This window comes from Pyrgilauda ruficollis, unplaced genomic scaffold (assembly GCF_017590135.1).
Source record: "Pyrgilauda ruficollis isolate IOZ18807 unplaced genomic scaffold, ASM1759013v1 scaffold190, whole genome shotgun sequence".
In the NCBI taxonomy this organism is placed as follows: Eukaryota; Metazoa; Chordata; class Aves; order Passeriformes; family Passeridae; genus Pyrgilauda; species Pyrgilauda ruficollis.
In genome coordinates, this window is record NW_024518096.1 from 577,893 (window position 1) to 593,884 (window position 15,992).

At 42.2% G+C, this 15,992-nt stretch overlaps 2 protein-coding genes across 16 annotated transcripts in view; one reads left to right on the forward strand and one right to left on the reverse strand.

Annotated features, from left to right (window-relative positions):
- The window catches only part of CUL4A (cullin 4A), a 35,549-nt gene extending 33,105 nt beyond the window's left edge, over positions 1 to 2,444 (reverse strand). For 7 of the 8 annotated variants that reach the window (XR_005954968.1, XM_041465708.1, XM_041465707.1 and 4 more), the window contains exons 1-2: positions 1,500 to 2,444; positions 880 to 995 (exon numbers count right to left, since the gene is read on the reverse strand). Coding sequence is in view for 6 of the 8 variants with exons in the window: in XM_041465708.1 (XP_041321642.1) it covers positions 880 to 995; positions 1,500 to 1,665 (282 nt within the window). In the remaining 2 variants the exon portion in view is untranslated. Of the gene's footprint in view, positions 1 to 879; positions 996 to 1,169 lie in introns of all 8 variants that reach the window. The other variant, XM_041465711.1, reaches the window with a different exon arrangement.
- Positions 2,445 to 2,626: 182 nt separating this feature from the next.
- PCID2 (PCI domain containing 2) lies at positions 2,627 to 15,315 on the forward strand. 8 transcript variants are annotated; one of them, XM_041465721.1, is made up of 14 exons: positions 2,627 to 2,781; positions 4,734 to 4,823; positions 5,391 to 5,464; positions 6,151 to 6,216; positions 6,738 to 6,779; positions 7,262 to 7,316; positions 8,939 to 9,042; positions 9,697 to 9,772; positions 9,891 to 10,032; positions 11,072 to 11,172; positions 13,268 to 13,341; positions 13,504 to 13,629; positions 13,840 to 13,963; positions 14,953 to 15,315. In XM_041465721.1, exons 1-14 carry the CDS (start codon positions 2,746 to 2,748, stop codon positions 15,043 to 15,045), a joined length of 1,203 nt encoding a protein of 400 aa, XP_041321655.1. In that variant the 5' UTR covers positions 2,627 to 2,745; the 3' UTR covers positions 15,046 to 15,315. The 8 variants fall into 8 exon arrangements, with proteins under 8 accessions (XP_041321655.1, XP_041321656.1, XP_041321657.1 ...); XM_041465722.1 differs by lacking the exons at positions 6,151 to 6,216; positions 6,738 to 6,779; XM_041465724.1 differs by lacking the exons at positions 2,627 to 2,781; positions 6,151 to 6,216 and having other exon boundaries at positions 4,776 to 4,823; positions 6,645 to 6,779.
- Positions 15,316 to 15,992: the final 677 nt, after the last annotated feature.

Here is a 15,992-nt window from a genome sequence, read left to right on the forward strand (position 1 = left end):
CTTCTCCTCTCTCACAGTCTCCCCTTCACACCTCAACTAAATATTCAGAAAATTTTAGGTGTGCATAATAATGTTTTCAGTCCTGGTCTAGCAAGGACATCAATCTGCAGATCAAACACCTGCACCCACAGAAAACTCATGTTAAGTAGCACAATTTAGAGCATCAGTAGTCTTTTACAGCATGATCACTCTAAAAAGCTGCTACTTCAGCTAAATATCTCAAAGCACATACATCTGAAATAGAACTAAACCACATATAATTGGAGAATGTAGAGAGAAATGGCTCAGGATTCCATCTCTCTTTTACCCCCCTAGCCCCTGCTCCAATGGTCCAAGTGTTCCAGAAATGCTTTTGCACCACTTGAACCAAAAAACTAAGATTGTTATGAAAATCTAACATTAATCTGAAATGTGGATAAAGTGACAGTTTGTTGCCTGCTTAATCAAGATTCCTTTTTAATTCCCCAAAAGGTATAGAAGTGTAGTATTAAAATGTAATAACAGCAAATACTTCAACATTACTATTTACAAGAGACCACATCATGGACAAAAATCATCATAAAATACATAACTTCATAACCCTGCTAGAGTAACATCCTGTTTTCAGCATGTTGAGTGGGCAGAGTATTGGAGATACTAAGACTTAGATCTCAGCCCTGCCCAGGAACAGCTTTCTGCGCCTCCCAAGAGAAACTGCTTTTTCATGGGCCCAGATCCTGGTAGCTCTCCAAGGAACTGATAAACAACTGACTACAAACAGAGTAAGTAGCAAAGTATTCAATCAGCTTTTAACAAATCAAAATACATTACGTTGAATGTGTGCCAAGCAGTTTATTTGCAAAAAAAAAAAAAACGAAACCAAAACCTTATGTAGCTTACCTGGTAGAGCTCTTCAAGGTTGTATTTAATAGAGATGCTACTCTGTATAGCTCCCACCGCTTCATGAAGTTTCTGCCAGGTGTCCTGAGTATAATTATCTGGTAATTTGGGTCTTTCTGTGAAGTAAAACACAGGTAGTTTGAAACCGCCCACCCAACGGGAGCCTGCGGCAATGTCTCTCCCTGCTGCTCCATCAAGCTCTGCCAAGCCACTGTGCTCTTGGCCATGTAAGTCTGGCACTCTCAGAGGGGTCACTAATTCCACCCGAGCCTTCGCACGACGCGCCTCACCCCCGGCTGCTGTGTTTGACGCCCGTGTTACTTTCAGCGAGGCAACCACCCTCGCCTGGCTTTAATCAGCGCTGACACTAAGGTGGCTTTCTGCCCGCTGCCTACGGCCGCTGCCCCCGCGCACGGAGCCCCACGCGTGTCCCCGGGAGCCCTCCCACGGGCACGGTGCCGGCGGCGTTATCAGCCCGGCGGCGTTATCGGCGGCGGGGCGGGTGACAGCGGCGGGGCCCGGCCGCGGGCAAGGGGCGGGGAGCGGCCGGGGCCGCGGTAAACAAAGATCGGGCCGAGCGCACCTGCCAGGACAGAGGGCCCGGCCTGCCCCGTACCCACCTCTGAAGTTCTTGATCACGAGTTTCTTGGAGGAGGCGGTCGCGCCTCCGCCTCCTCCTCCCACTCCCGCAGAGCGGGTGGCGGTCAGCGAGGCGGGCTTGGTGAGCCCGTTCGTGTGTCCCACCAAGGCCGACAAGTGCGACTTCTTCTGCGGCTCGTCCGCCATCTCCGCCCCGGGCGCCGTGTCCGGCCGGGGCAACGCGCTGGGCTGGGCCGGGCCGGGGCCGGCTGGTCCCCGCCTCCGCTCCCCTCCTCCTCCGCCGCCACCCAGCCGCCCTCCCCCACTGCCCGCGGGCGGCTGCCAAGTGCCGCCGGAGGGAGGCACCGATAGCCGCCCGCCTGTCCCCGCCCGCCCCGGCGCCCGGCTCGGTGCGGGTTCGAGGGCGATCCCGAGTCCGGGCGGCCCGCGGCGCTCGGGAGAGCCAGCCCCGCTCTCAAGATGGCTCCCGGGCCGGGGCAGCCTGCCGGCGGCGGCCCCTCGGTGCCCCCCGCTTGCCCTGGCTCTGTTTGCTGGCACCCGCCGAAGGGTGGCCGGAGCGAAAGCCAAGGAGCAGCCGCTCTTGCCGCCCACAAGAGCCACCCGCCCGAGAGGCCGCCCGCGCCCCGCTCACCGGCACCTGCCAAACCCAACCGAGCCCAGCCTGCACGAACATGGAGCGTGTCCTTGTCTCACACATCTCCCTAGCGCCAGCGCCTTTAGGAGTCAATCTGTTCGGGAGTTTAATGCTCAATTCAACTTTTTCCACCCAAGTTCACCGCGACCCCTCGCCAGCGCTCCCCGTGGGCAACGGAGCTAGCGAGGAGAGAGCGGAGGCGGGCCTCCACAGCTCTCCCGGGGAAGTAACCGGAGTGTCCCCGCACTGGGGTCCTGCCGCACGGAGGGCGCTGCCCGCCTCCTGTCCCAGCCGAGGGTACAAGGGGCAGCGCGGGTGACAGCGACAACACCCACACAACCCCACCACCCCTCAACGCGCGGCGCGCCACAGCGCACGAGGTTTACCGCTGACGCGCGGCCTCTGCCCCGCCCACCGCTCGCTCCCATTGGCTGCCCGAGCGAAGCCACGCCCCGGGCGCGGGGTGGGCGGGGCAGCGGGCTCTGGGGGCTGTCACGTGACGCTCGGGGCCGCTCCGCGCCCTCGGACGCGCCGGGATCCGGAAGCGCGCGGGCGGTTCCGGCAGTTCCGGGAGTTGCGGGGCTCGCGCGGCGGCTCCGGTGTGCGCCTCCCGCCGCATCTCCTCCCCTTCAATGGCGCACATCACCATTAATCAGTACTTGCAGCAAGTAAGCAAGACTTTTTATCTTTTTTTTTAATGAGCCGGTGGGCCCTGTTTGAGTGTGCGGCTGTGTTCTGGTTCGCTGTAAATATGGTGCCTTGGTTAAGAAATAAATCAACGGAGGGTGAGTGGTGTGGTGGGGAAATAGATCTCTTCAGCGTGCTTGAAGCACACAGCGTCTGAGTGCCAGGGTGTACACCTGGAGTGCCTGAAGAGTGGGGGGGGGGTGTGTGTGTGTCTGTGTCTGTGTGTCTGTCTGTGTGTGTGTGTGTGGGTGTGTCTGTCTGTGTGTCTGTCTGTGTATATATGTGTGTGTCTGTCTGTGTGTCTGTCTGTGTATATGTGTGTCTGTCTGTGTGTGTCTCTGTGTGTATGTGTGTCTGTGTGTGTGTCTCTGTGTGTATGTGTGTCTGTGTGTGTGTCTGTCTGTGTGTGTGTCTCTGTGTGTATGTGTGTGTGTGTCTGTCTGTGTATATGTGTGTCTCTGTGTGTGTCTCTGTGTGTGTCTCTGTGTGTGTGTCTGTGTGTCTGTCTGTGTGTGTCTCTGTGTGTATGTGTGTCTGTGTGTGTGTCTGTCTGTGTGTGTGTCTCTGTGTGTATGTGTGTGTGTGTCTGTCTGTGTATATGTGTGTGTGTCTGTGTGTGTGACTCTGTGTGTCTCTGTGTGTGTGTCTGTCTATCGGTCTGTCTGTGTGTCTGTGTGTGTCTCTGTCTGTGTGTGTCTGTGTGTGTGTCCAGGAGCGAGGGCAGCTCAGGGTTTGGGGAGCAGAGCGCTCGGAGGCACGCAGAAATGCGGACACAACTCGTGACACGGAGGATGGAGGGGCAGGAGCGGAGCCGCAGGGATTCCAGCGTCATGGAGCTATCACTGACAAGCTTCTTGTCTCTCCACTCTGCATGGTTCTTACTGTACCATGGTATTCTCGTCGCTGTTATCATCTTATTTCATCTGGCATTAGTTAAGGCTCAAAAAGAAAGTAATTGTTTGGGTTTTAGTCTCCAAAATTGGAGAGTCTGAGATCTCCCAGGACAGCGGTCTGCTCTGAAAAGCCCACGTTTTGTGAGGTTGACACAACATTGAACATTCAAGATGAAAAAATACCTCACAAACGTAAACTTACATCTTCTTTTTCCTGAAATAAAAGCTAACCACAAATCTCTGAAAGAGTCTAAACAGTTGATTTTTCCTTTTTTGTTGCTATTTTAGTCTATGGCGTTTTTTTCCCATTTGGTATGAGCTTTCCATACATCAAAAAGATTTTTTTTTCATATTGGGACACAAAAATATGACAAAGCACAAGCAATGGGAAGGAAACTGTTAAGAAGTAATGCCTAAAACTACCTCCATAACTGAATAAATTTTCACCTTGATGTCACAATAACCTGTCCAAGCAGACTGTTTTTTACAAGGAGTTATCTTTAGCAGGAAGCAGGATTAAACCATTCCTCCACAGAATATAACATTTGCAGTCTTAGCAGGTTTCAAAAGCATTTGATAGAGATAGAATATCAGTCTAATATCAGGCCTTGCCTTTGGAATGATATTTGCATGTTAAATCTTCCTGTCTTCATTTTAAAGCATTTCTCAAAGACTGCATCTTTGCATCCATGTTTGATGCCTAGAAGTCCAACTGGAATTTTAAAAAGCTTAACCAAATCTGGCTCCCAACTGCTGTTTAACAGTGCTAAACCCATGTACATACATATGCTTGCATCCTACAAATAAGGAAAAGAACACAATGGTGTTCTCTCTACCTTCCCCCTGAGACCTTTTTGAGCAACAGGTGTATTGGAAATAAAAAATTATTTATTCAATGTTAAGCCTTTAAAAACTCACATTTGATTTGATATTAATATGTATGTACAGTGGTAACTAGGTGGTGGCTTCTGTAGTTGTGTAAATGTGTTGTGTGTCTGTTGCTGGATTTTATTCTGTAATGTGTCTGTTTACTTTGGTAGGTACAAGAAGCCATTGAGACCAGAGATGGTACATTTTGTGCAGAATTGGTATCATTTAAACATCCACATGTTGCAAACCCAAGGCTACAGGTGAGGATGTTTTTTGACCTTTTGTTTTGCTTTTACTTTTCCCAGCTCTGTGTGTGGGTGCCTTTCCATTGGAGAGAAACCTCAGAAATCTGTTTCACAGGCTGAGGTAGTATCCCCATGTCGGTTTGCTTCCCTTTTCTTTTTACCAGCATACTATATATAATTTTTATGTTCTGGTTGGTTCTTTGTGTTCCATTTTGAATTGTTTTCTAGATAGATACAGTTTTGAATGTCCTCTCTGACCAGGTCTGCATTAGTTATTAGCATAGCACTGTGAAAGGCACTAGAGACAAAAAAGCAGTGGGCAGTAAGGGCTTGGTGTTTGTGTGTTTTGCATGCTTTTATTTAAGGCTGGCTCTGTTCAGGTTCTGGAGACAGAGTGACACTAGTAATTCATTATTTTGTATATGATTGTTAATGTAATTTAAAGTTCTGATTGATGCATACTAGAGGTCCCTTCCAACCCTAGCAAATCTGTGAGAACTGCCATGACAAAATATGCATATTTTGCAGTTTCTGGTGCACTGGATGTCCCTGTAATGTTTTATTGATCTATTCTACACTTAGCTTCCATCTCCAGAGGAGAAGTGCCAACAAGTTTTGGAATCGCCATATGATGAAATGTTTGCAGCCCACTTAAGGTAAAGGTGGGCCCAGAATGTAAAGTCAGTTGTGAGGTGTGCAGCAGGGATGGGGAAGGATATCCTTAAGTTTACTTTCCTATTTTAAAGGGCTTACACATGAAAACTTGGTATTTATTACTCTTATAAATATGCTAGAATTGCAGGAAATAAAGACTTTCTTTCTCCTCTCCATATAAAGTTTGCTCTGTGTACCTGGCTGTCATCTGTGTATGGCCATTGGCACAGCTTTGGTGTCAGTGCTTGCTGTTTCCCCTCTGCCTACTAGCTGCACATGAATTTAGAGTGAAATAAGCAAGGGAAATAAATATTTTTAAAAGGGAATTTTAATCATGAAAATACTTTTAAGAGAGCTTAGTATCTAAGTAATTCTGCAAGGCTTTTACTAAATAATTTTCTGCATCTAGTATCTTTCAACAATCTTGCATTTTTAAAATTTAATCTTGGTGACAGTTTCAATAAGCATTAGCTTATGTAAAACAAATACTTATTAATCTCTAGCATCTGTTTTCTACAATTATCAAGCTTAGTGCTCTATTAAAATACTTGTGCCAGTTTTTTAGGAATGCTTCTAGTCATATTTGTGCCTTAAATAAACTGTAAACCTTCATGCCTGGTAGGACACAAAAATAAATATTTCATTTATGTATATTTTCTGATGCACTAATGCCCCTTTTCTTTGACAGGTGTACTTATGCAGTTGCAAACCATGACTTTGTAGAAGCATACAAATGCCAAACAGTTATTGTCCAATATCCTTTTCCATAAATCTTGCATATTGTTTTCAGATTAACTTCTTGTAGAATAAGTTTTCTTTATGGTTATTAAAAATCTAATAGAACATGGTCTGCTTCCCAATACACTTCAGTTGTTTAGGTTTCTAAACAAGGAAATCCAGACACATTCTTCTTCCAGCTTTCTATAGGGCTAAGAAAGAATGTTTTACTTGGCTCTAAAATAGAATATTAATTTCTCCCAGAATGTAGGAGAGTTTCAAATCATTGTAATACCTTGCAGTTTGTATGTGGCTGGAGGGGAAGATAATGATAAAGAAGCTTCTATCTTATCTCTGGCCAGTGTTTTTTACTGCTGCTGCCACTCAAAGGGGTGCATGGCTGTGCTCACTTTCTTCATACTGCACCTCAGCTCCTCAACTTCTTGATGGTGTTTTGATTTCTAGTCTTTCATGAAGTCATATATGGTACCATTGAACAGCTGTTTCTCAAATCTGTGCTTCATTTCATGGCATTTTAAATTTTCCTCAATACCATACATCTTTCCTGCGAGCATTTCAGGCACATAAAGAAGAAAATTGGTGAGTACATGGTAGAAAGCTACTAGAAAATAGACTCATCTTTTCCTAGCATAATACCATTGGAGTCAAACTAAAATTGTATCTATACTTTTATTTATCCCCAGTGATGCTAAAATCAAGCCTAATTGGCTTTGTTGCCTGGTTAAGTTTCATGTCCAAAGTGTTGAAACCAAACATCTGAGCTTAATTGCATAGAATGGTCCATATGTAAATAGATGAAGGATTTGTTCAAAGAGAAGTGGAATTTTATTAAAGCCACAGTAAAAAAGTCCTTTGAAATAATTATTGTAGTATAGGATTTCTGAAATACTGAGATCTTGAAGAACTGTCCCTTTAAGAAGTGCATCCTTCTTCATTTAAAGATTAATATATAATTTTCTAACTGTATGACCAACTAAAAAAAAAAAAAAATTGCTTGTTTCCCATGTCTTACTTATTGCTTGATTTGAACCTATTAAGTATATTATGATTTTCTTTTCCAGGGCCTTACCTATTATGTATTCTGTAGCCCTTGATCTTCGAATTTTTGCTAATAATGTAAGTAGATCTGATTAACAGCCTCATTACTTTTATCTGTTTGGTATTTCCACAATAGAAATATTTTTACAGAATTTATTACACAGTCTAATTTTGCTCAGTTCTCTTTAACTCATTGTTTAGGATTTTGTTGACATGCTAAATTCATCCACTCTTACTGAAAGATGAGGTTGCTAGATCTGTCCACCTTCTGTTGGCAGTTGGAACTAGAGGAGTTCTGAGGGCCTGAATGCAGCTCCCAGCAGTTGTTTAGAACTTTTGAAGGGATAAATATTTTCTTTATTGAGTAGTATGTGGTGTAAGTCACTATTTCCATGTTATCCCTGGGATTTGGTGGAAATTGGAAGTATCACAGACAACCAGACTGATATAACCATTCACCAGATCTGAAGAGGGAACTTTCTGCTCCCCTTCTCCAGATGTGTGAACCACTTCTGATGCTCTTTGGAGCCCTTGGTGAGCCCATACAACTGCTGACATGCTAATAATCCCCAAATTTACGTTATTTTTCTCAGGCTGGTGAATTGAAGTAGCTTGTGTAGGGATCTATTGAGAACTTCTAGGCCAAGTTAAGTGGCAGAGTTGTGATTTTGTTCTTTGTCACTTCAACTGAAGAGTTGAAGCTAGAGTTCAAGTGAGGTTAGGGTTTGACAATGTCCAGTATTTTCAGTGTTCATCCCCTCATCACTCTCTCATGCCCACTTACCCACAAAACCACATGAGGAATGGGAATGCTTGCACAGTGAGTACTTTGTGTGTGTTACTGCTCTGCAACGAGTCTCAATTCTCAGTTTGAATGAGGGAAATCCATATCTCTGAGATGCATGAGAAAGGGTACTGTTGAATCAGTCATGCTGGAAGTGTTTGAACTCTGTCTTCTGACCTTAGTGTATTATTCAGAGGATCTGGTTTCAGAGAAGACTTCTGCAGCAGGATGCATTTCCATTTCTTTTATTTATGCTTTGGCTAGTGAGAATGCAAACACTATGATAAAACTCTTTAGAAAGCACGTAATAAATATCTACTTGCTATATTTTTTCTGTTGAAGTTCTGCATTAGTCAGTGTGTGGATCTTTCCCATATGTTGACAACTGAATTATTTTTTTTCTCTTGCTGCTGTAACATATGTTTTATCTTTCTTCTGGAAGTCTCAGGTCCCAGCAGTGTGTGTTACTACTGGACACTGTTGAACATGGTTTAGAAATAAAATGTAGTCTTTGTGGCTGTGGAGAGAAACTGAATTATAAATTCTAAAACTCAAACTCCATAATTTTTTCCAGGCTCTTGGTCTTTGTACACTTGAGTTGAAGTGTTAATGCTCCAATTCATGCATTAAACCTGAAATTGGGTTTCTGAGAGCTGCATTAAGCTGAGTGATGCTAAAGGTAATAGTGGTCAGTGCTATTTTCCAAGGACTGTCCTCCTCTAATTGGGGTTGGTGCATGTCCAGGAGCCTCTCTGAGTGTTTTCTTTTGTTCTGGGAGCTTGACTGCCTTCTAGATTTGGGAGATAGCAGCCATGATAGATCTCTTGCTATAACACTTTATAAAATGCTAAATTAAAAAACTAAACTTTGCAACCCAGTGAACCACGATGTAGAATTGCTTATTGTTTCTTGCTAGGCAGATCAACAGCTTGTGAAGAAAGGGAAAAGCAAAGTGGGTGACATGTTGGAAAAAGCAGCAGAGCTGCTGATGGGCTGCTTTCGAGTCTGTGCCAGTGACACGTAAGTGAAAGACCCTCTGCTGGACTTGCACTAGTTAATTACTGAGAACTTAATGAACTTTGCTTTAGATTTTCCCACATATTTAGACCAAATACGGGTCTTAGAATGAACACTTCTGAGGCTTGTCTCTTCTCATTTATTGTCTTAATCCCTTGACTATTAACTGCAGAGGGAGAGCCCTCACTTTAGGTTTAGCATTCCTAGCAGGTATTGTTGGGAGGCACTGATTATGTCCCTGTTTCTCAGGAAAGATGATTAATGCTTCTGTGCCCTGTTAGTTGTGAAGTTTGCTCTATTAGAATTAATTAGATGGAAAAGAGGTGGCTTTGGTTTTACGGTGTTAGCAATTTTAACACTTCTGAAGTGGAAAAAATGCTTTTTTTTTGGGTCTTTCTTTCATCTCAGGTATTATAAGCCACTGCAATGTTCGTGTATGTTATCTGCAAACTGGAGTGAGGACCCTGATGCAGATGAATAATATTCTGCATGACATCTTTTCATTATGTTGAGAAAATATATAGCAGAGCTACACCTATGTTTACCCTAAAAATGCTATGGAGTGAATCTCTATGGAATGAATTTACTGTGAGGACAAAGTCATTATTTTCTTACAATGTTCGGTACTAGCAGGTTTTTTCTTTTTCCTTATGACAGTCGAGCAGGCATCGAAGACTCAAAAAAGTGGGGCATGTTGTTTCTTGTGAATCAGCTGTTTAAAATTTATTTTAAGGTAGGGTTCAAGTCTGGTAAGCTGTTTTGTATTTCATATTCTAAGTTAAACCCACCCTGTTTTTATATGATACCATCTATCTACACTCTGATTAAATTGTTGGGGTTTTTTTTAACAGATCAACAAGCTCCATCTCTGTAAGCCCTTAATTAGAGCAATTGACAGCTCAAATCTGAAGGAGGAGTATAGTATGGCACAGAGAGTTACGTACAAATACTATGTTGGACGCAAGGCCATGTTTGACAGCGACTTTAAGCAAGGTACTGTGTGCCAGTAAGACATGTTTAAAGTCTTGCTGCTTGGCATGAAATCTTGCTGAAGTTGTGTGTGTGTGTGTGACTCAGAATTGCACTGATCAAAGGAAAAGTCATGCTGAAAGGTCCAAGGCCCAGAGGCTGACTCGAAACAGAGATGAGGTTACATGACACTTCTAATTGTAGTGTATGCCCAGCTTTAAAATATTTGCGTCAGTGAAGTTCCCTACAGACTTATGCATTATGTGTGTGTATTACAAAATGTGTGAGCATCCAAAAGAATAGGTCTGTAAAAGTTTTGCAGAGGAGCCTTCAACTCTTCAAGTTGCTGTGTGCCACTTAGGAAATCTTCAGCAGACTGTAGTGTAGCAAACTGTAGTTTCTCATCCATTGATTTTGGAAGATGTACAAACTGAGTTTCCTAGATTTCTAATAGATTTCACTAACAGAAATGCTGCTAGAGCTAAGGGGTACAGCCTCATCACTAACTGAAGCCCTTGATCAACATTTGTTCTAGAGCTGGTTATGTTACTCCAGATAGTGTGTGCTACCTTTCAGGCTTATCATTTTCTCTCTATCGGTGGAAGCTGCTGGGAGGTTTTCATGCTGTTGTGCTGTATGGTCTCACTGGCACATTTTTGCAGCTCAGGAGATGTGGGCATTGCATTCAGCTTTCATCTCTTGAAGAACCTAATCTCAATTTAGGAAATAGAGTGTATAGAGTGACCAGCACTTCTTGAGATTCTCTTCTTCTGTAATAGGAGCACAATAATATTACTGAAATGAGCTGAAAAATCCAATATTACTTGTAACTGTAATGTCTGACATGAAGATCTTGACGAGTTTTCTTTGACTTTCTGAAGGAGAACTTACCTTTCTAGTAATACTTTGTATTTTGTGTGAATCTCCAACTTTTCTTTATGTATTTTGAGTGGCATGATTTTTTTTTATACAATTTCAAATGTTACGTGTTGAAGAGAGATGGACATTGAGCATAGAATTTTAATCCATTTTTGTGGTTGATTTGTGTTACTCGTGCTTGCAGCTGAAGAGTATCTGTCATTTGCCTTTGAGCACTGTCACCGATCAAGCCAGAAGAACAAAAGAATGATTTTGATTTACCTGCTGCCAGTAAAAATGTTGTTGGTGAGTAGATGCCACTTTTCTTAATAAGGGGAAGGGGGTACACATGCAGACTGTAAAACTGATGCTCAGTATTTTCTTGGTTTTCCCTTAGTGGAATTCAGAGACTATTTTATCCCTGTAAGAGCCAGTGTATGCACACCTTGTTACCTGAGGGCAAAAAGTATTTAGTTGTCATTTATACCAACGTGGGAAAGGAGATAGGAGGGGAAATAACACAGCCAAAGAAAAAAAACCCCATCCCCAAACTAAACCAACCCGGCCCTCCTTTCCCCCTACCTTTCTCCCACTCCTCCTAAGGGTGCAACCTGATCTTCCTACTTTAATGAAGGTATATTTGAATTCTTTGGAGAAGCACTCAACAGTGTGACTTCTGTCTTGTAGCAGAGTGCCTCTCTGCTGATCAGCTGCACACAAAAGCCAGGGAAGGTGTGGATTCACTGGAAGCAGAATTTGTCTGCCTCTTTCACCTGGTGGAAGAAAGAAGGGTGTGCAAGCAGATGGCTGAGGACTGTTGAGAGGGGTTTGCTGCAGCTACAGCCTGCCTTTGGCTTTTTTATTTGTACCTCGTACATTTTCCCATTCAAGGCATGTCAGAAGGGTCATGAAGCAGAGCATTTTGGTTCTGAAAAATCAGTGAAGACTTGTTACTATTTGATCACTTCATGTTTCTATTGAAAGAACTAATCACGTGTGTTTCTTGTTCCTGTTCTTTCCCATGTGCTGTGCTAACATTTGTGTATCCCTGAATTAGTGGATTATGCTGAGTATTAATTCATTGTGACTGAGGGGATAGGAACTAGATTTTAGTGTTTCCTGTTCTGGCCCTGTTCCCGAAGTTACCCCTGTTGAATGTTATCACCTGCCTCTGTTGAGTTGCCACTTTCCACCTTCCCCCTGACCTGTTTATGACCTCCCTGCTTTTTCCTTTCAGTGCTTCCTTCTTATCCCTTGCTGTGTCAAGTGGGTAAAGGGGAAGTATAGTGGGTATGATAATTGGCTTCTGTTTTCCTTGTTTTAATTGTCGACTTTCTTAGCAGCTGTTTTCAGATCAGTCGTTGGTAGGGTTGGTAAAGGGAAACTTATTAACAGTCTTCCTAAAAGCTTTGTCCCAGTCCTGACTAGGTGCCTTAAGCTGGTTGTTCTGTTAGTGCCTAGAATTACTGTGGCTTTTCTGAAGCAGTTTTAGTGTACAAGAGACATTAAAGAAGCTAGATAAAAGGTCATTGTATTTACAGTTACTTTTTTGAAACAGAGCCCAAATATTAACACTAACTTCAAACTACTAAAATAGCTTGTGTGTTGGTTTTTTTGTTCCTAACAGCTCTCAGTAAACCTGCAGCTCAGTTCTGCTCTCAGCTAATCCTTCATCCAGGAAAGGAGTTAGCAGCAGCATAGCATGATGTAACTGAATTTAAAGTCTGACCAAGTCAGCGTGCATTCTGATCTTTGCTGTGCAGGGGATAAAAGGCAAAGTTTCTTTTTGATTCTGTAGGTGGTTCAGTCTTACCTGATGTAACAATAAGAATTAATTTTGTTTCCTTAAATTTAACCTTTCTCTCCCCCTTTTTTTCTTTTTTTTTGGTGGGGGGAGAGGGCATGGTGGTGGTGTTTGTTTTCTGAGAGGACATTTTTATTTCTGCATGGAGGCATAGAGAAGAAAAAATTGGTTACAGACTGATATAACACTTGACAAGGCTGAAGAAGTGCTCATATTCCTTTGGAAATGCTTGGGAGTCCTGCAGTTCTTCTGTTTGTAGATTAGATGATACAACTATGACATAAAATTTGAATCTGCCAAGGCCTCATGTACAAGATCTTGATTCTACAAGTTTGATAGATGTTCCCTAACAATAAGTGTTGCTTGTCCCTAAATCATGATAAATCAGTAGTTACTGTGAGTTGTGCTATAAGGTGTTTGAGAGGGACAAGGGGGTTGTCTTGCAAATACTTTTATTCACTTCTTATTCTGTAGCAAAAAAAATAATGGTTAAACGTTCTTCTTTTTCTCTTAACAATTTTTTTTATAGCTTACTAGATTCTGTTTAAAATGCATTTAACTTTACCCTGGAAAACTTGGACACCATTTATTTTTCAGGGCCATATGCCAACAGTTCAGCTCTTAAAAAAGTATGACCTTATGCAGTTTGCTGAAGTAACAAAGTCTGTGAGGTATGATTCTTGCTTTTCTGCTTTGTGTTCAAAAAGTATTAAGTAAAAAGTGTTTCTTTGGGGTGATTGAGGAAGGCAGGGGAAGCATATTCCTACCAAGTCATACTTTCTTTTTTTACTGGTGTGAGACCTTCTCACTTTTTCATTTCTTTATCCTTGCAGTGAAGGAAATCTTCTCCTTCTGAATGATGCTCTGACAAAGCATGAGACCTTCTTTATTCGATGCGGAATCTTTCTTATCCTTGAGAAGCTGAAAATCATCACATACAGGAATCTCTTCAAGAAAGTGTAAGCATAACAAAAACTACATTTTTGCAAAAGCAGATTTAATATGATTTCACCTGGGAGTGGGGTAGAATTGTACATGCTCCTTAGCTCTCTTTGAGAGAGCTGACTTCCTGTTAAGGTGAATTTATTGTAGAAAGGCCATTTTTCTAAGAAACAGAATTCTAAAGTGATTATTTCACAACAACACATTTTTCCTGTTTTTTCTTTCAGATATTTACTACTCAAAACTCATCAGCTATCTCTAGATGCTTTTCTGGTTGCCCTGAAGTTCATGCAAGTAGATGATGTTGATATTGATGAAGTCCAGTGTATTTTAGCTAACCTCATATATTTGGTAAGTGCTGACCACTTGTTGTCTGGTGCTTCCAGACTTCTGACAGTGAAAAATACTAGATAGAGAATAACAGTTTATGACAAAAAACTCATCAGTAATCCCAGGTTTTCTTGTGGTGTTTTTTGAGAGACTTGTGCTCAAAGTGAAATGTTTTCATTTGTCCTGAGGACTTCCTCTAGTTCCTGCCTTTTTTTGCAGGAATCAGGTAAAATTGAAGTTGAATTTCACATTACAAATTCAATACTGACGTTTCAATATATGCAGAAACATTGATTTAAAAATACAAACCTTTCAAGTGACACCAAAATATTTGTTCTGCATTTGAAGTAGGAGACTCTTGGTCTTCTCAAATTAGAAAAAAATAGAGCTAGATTTCTTTGGTTCTGTTCCAAATTTTGTCTTTTACTCTAAGTGAATCTCAACTGCTTATGAATGGATAAAAGCTTGAAATCTAAATATTTGTATTAAATCAGAGGTTGTGAAGCATCACTATAGTGTCAGCAAGAAAATTAACCACTACTCTGTTTCTGAAACATTGTTTGATGTGGTCTAGGTCACTGGGAGATTTCTTTCACTGTTACAACACTATGTCTGAAAAGGAAGTACTATGTCATTTATTTTATTAGGTATGGAATACTAATTGATTAAAATCCTCATTTTAAAGTGAGCAAGAGTGAATTTAGAAACACTTCTGTAGAGCTCTGTCTCTTCGAGGCAGTGTAAGCAGACTCATGGGGGGCCCTGACAAGAGGCTCTCAGTCTGACAGCTCCCTTAGTACACAAACAGGGTGGTGGCTCCAGCTTTGTGCTTGCTCTCAAAGGTGACCCACTTACCTAAACTGGTCCCTCATGGATATTGAAGTACAGTAGTGTAGTGGTGAGAGAGCATAAACAGCTTTGCTGTGGTTAGCTTGTAGGTGTTTGCTTGGGTTGTAGGGTTTGTGTTACCAGCTCTAAGTACTAACTCTGCCTTTTTCTCCTTCTGCCAGGGTCACATTAAAGGCTATATATCCCATCAGCATCAGAAGCTTGTGGTGAGCAAGCAGAACCCATTTCCTCCACTGTCAACAGTGTGTTGTTGAGTATTGCATCTTAGCCATGCAAGTACTCTTCAGATACTCAGCTTGCCCAGTGGAACTGCTCCCAGTGACCCCAAGAACACTGTAAATGGCCTGGTTCATGTCCAGGACTGAAATACCAGGAACTGTTTGTTGCTCCTTTCCCAGAATGGCCAAGGCTGCCAGTGTTACAAAGTGCATTGAAATGAATTGTTGACTTTTAAATGGTAATTTCCACAGGCTTTCTAGATCATTCAAAGTATCTCATGAAGAAATAAAGCAAAGCATTCCAAATTCCTTCCCAACTACTTAGAAGCTTTTATAAAGTACTTCATGTTACTATCTGTGTTTATCCTTCAGAGGGAAGTATCAGCCTTTGTTGCTTGTGTTAATCCATTCTTCAGAGTGGAAGTAATGTTTTCTTACATGGTTTCCATTTTTTTTTTTAAGTTTCAATAATTTTGTGGGTATTAAATGCTCTCTTCAAACTGCCTCTAAAAAATAGAGAAGTGTTTGACACCAAAAGCTTTACTGTGTCAGTAATACTTACGTGTTTGAGTATATGTGGTAGGTGCCCACAGGTGGCTTTGGGATTTTTTTTAATTCTGGTCATATTTTGTTTAATTTTTGTTACGATGAACAAAAACTCCTGTAGCTAAATTATCCATACTCTGTTTTATTTTGCTTCTGGGGAAAACACTACTACTGGATCCAGTATTTTAAGTGTTACTACCCTGGGGGTTGGTGAGGGTGGTACAATATAACTTTGTCCAGACTGATGAGATCTTAGTTTTGGGGTTTTTAAATTACTTTTAAAACAAATAAAACATTTATTTTTTGTTGTCTTTGACAGTTGGGTTTCTAACTGACATGGACATCATTCATAAGGGAAAACATAGATTCCACGTATGAGGGAAAGCATTTTTTAGTGTGATGAAAATGTCAAGTGCTGCGTCAACATAGACATTTAA

Excerpts from the sequence above, each read along its gene's own strand:
- PCID2 (XM_041465721.1), top strand. The coding sequence starts at position 2,746 with ATGGCGCACATCACCATTAATCAGTACTTGCAGCAA. Across the intron at positions 2,782-4,733 it reads TTAATCAGTACTTGCAGCAA|GTACAAGAAGCCATTGAGAC; the intron begins GTAAGCAAGACT and ends TTACTTTGGTAG. Across the intron at positions 11,173-13,267 it reads TGCCAGTAAAAATGTTGTTG|GGCCATATGCCAACAGTTCA; the intron begins GTGAGTAGATGC and ends TTTATTTTTCAG.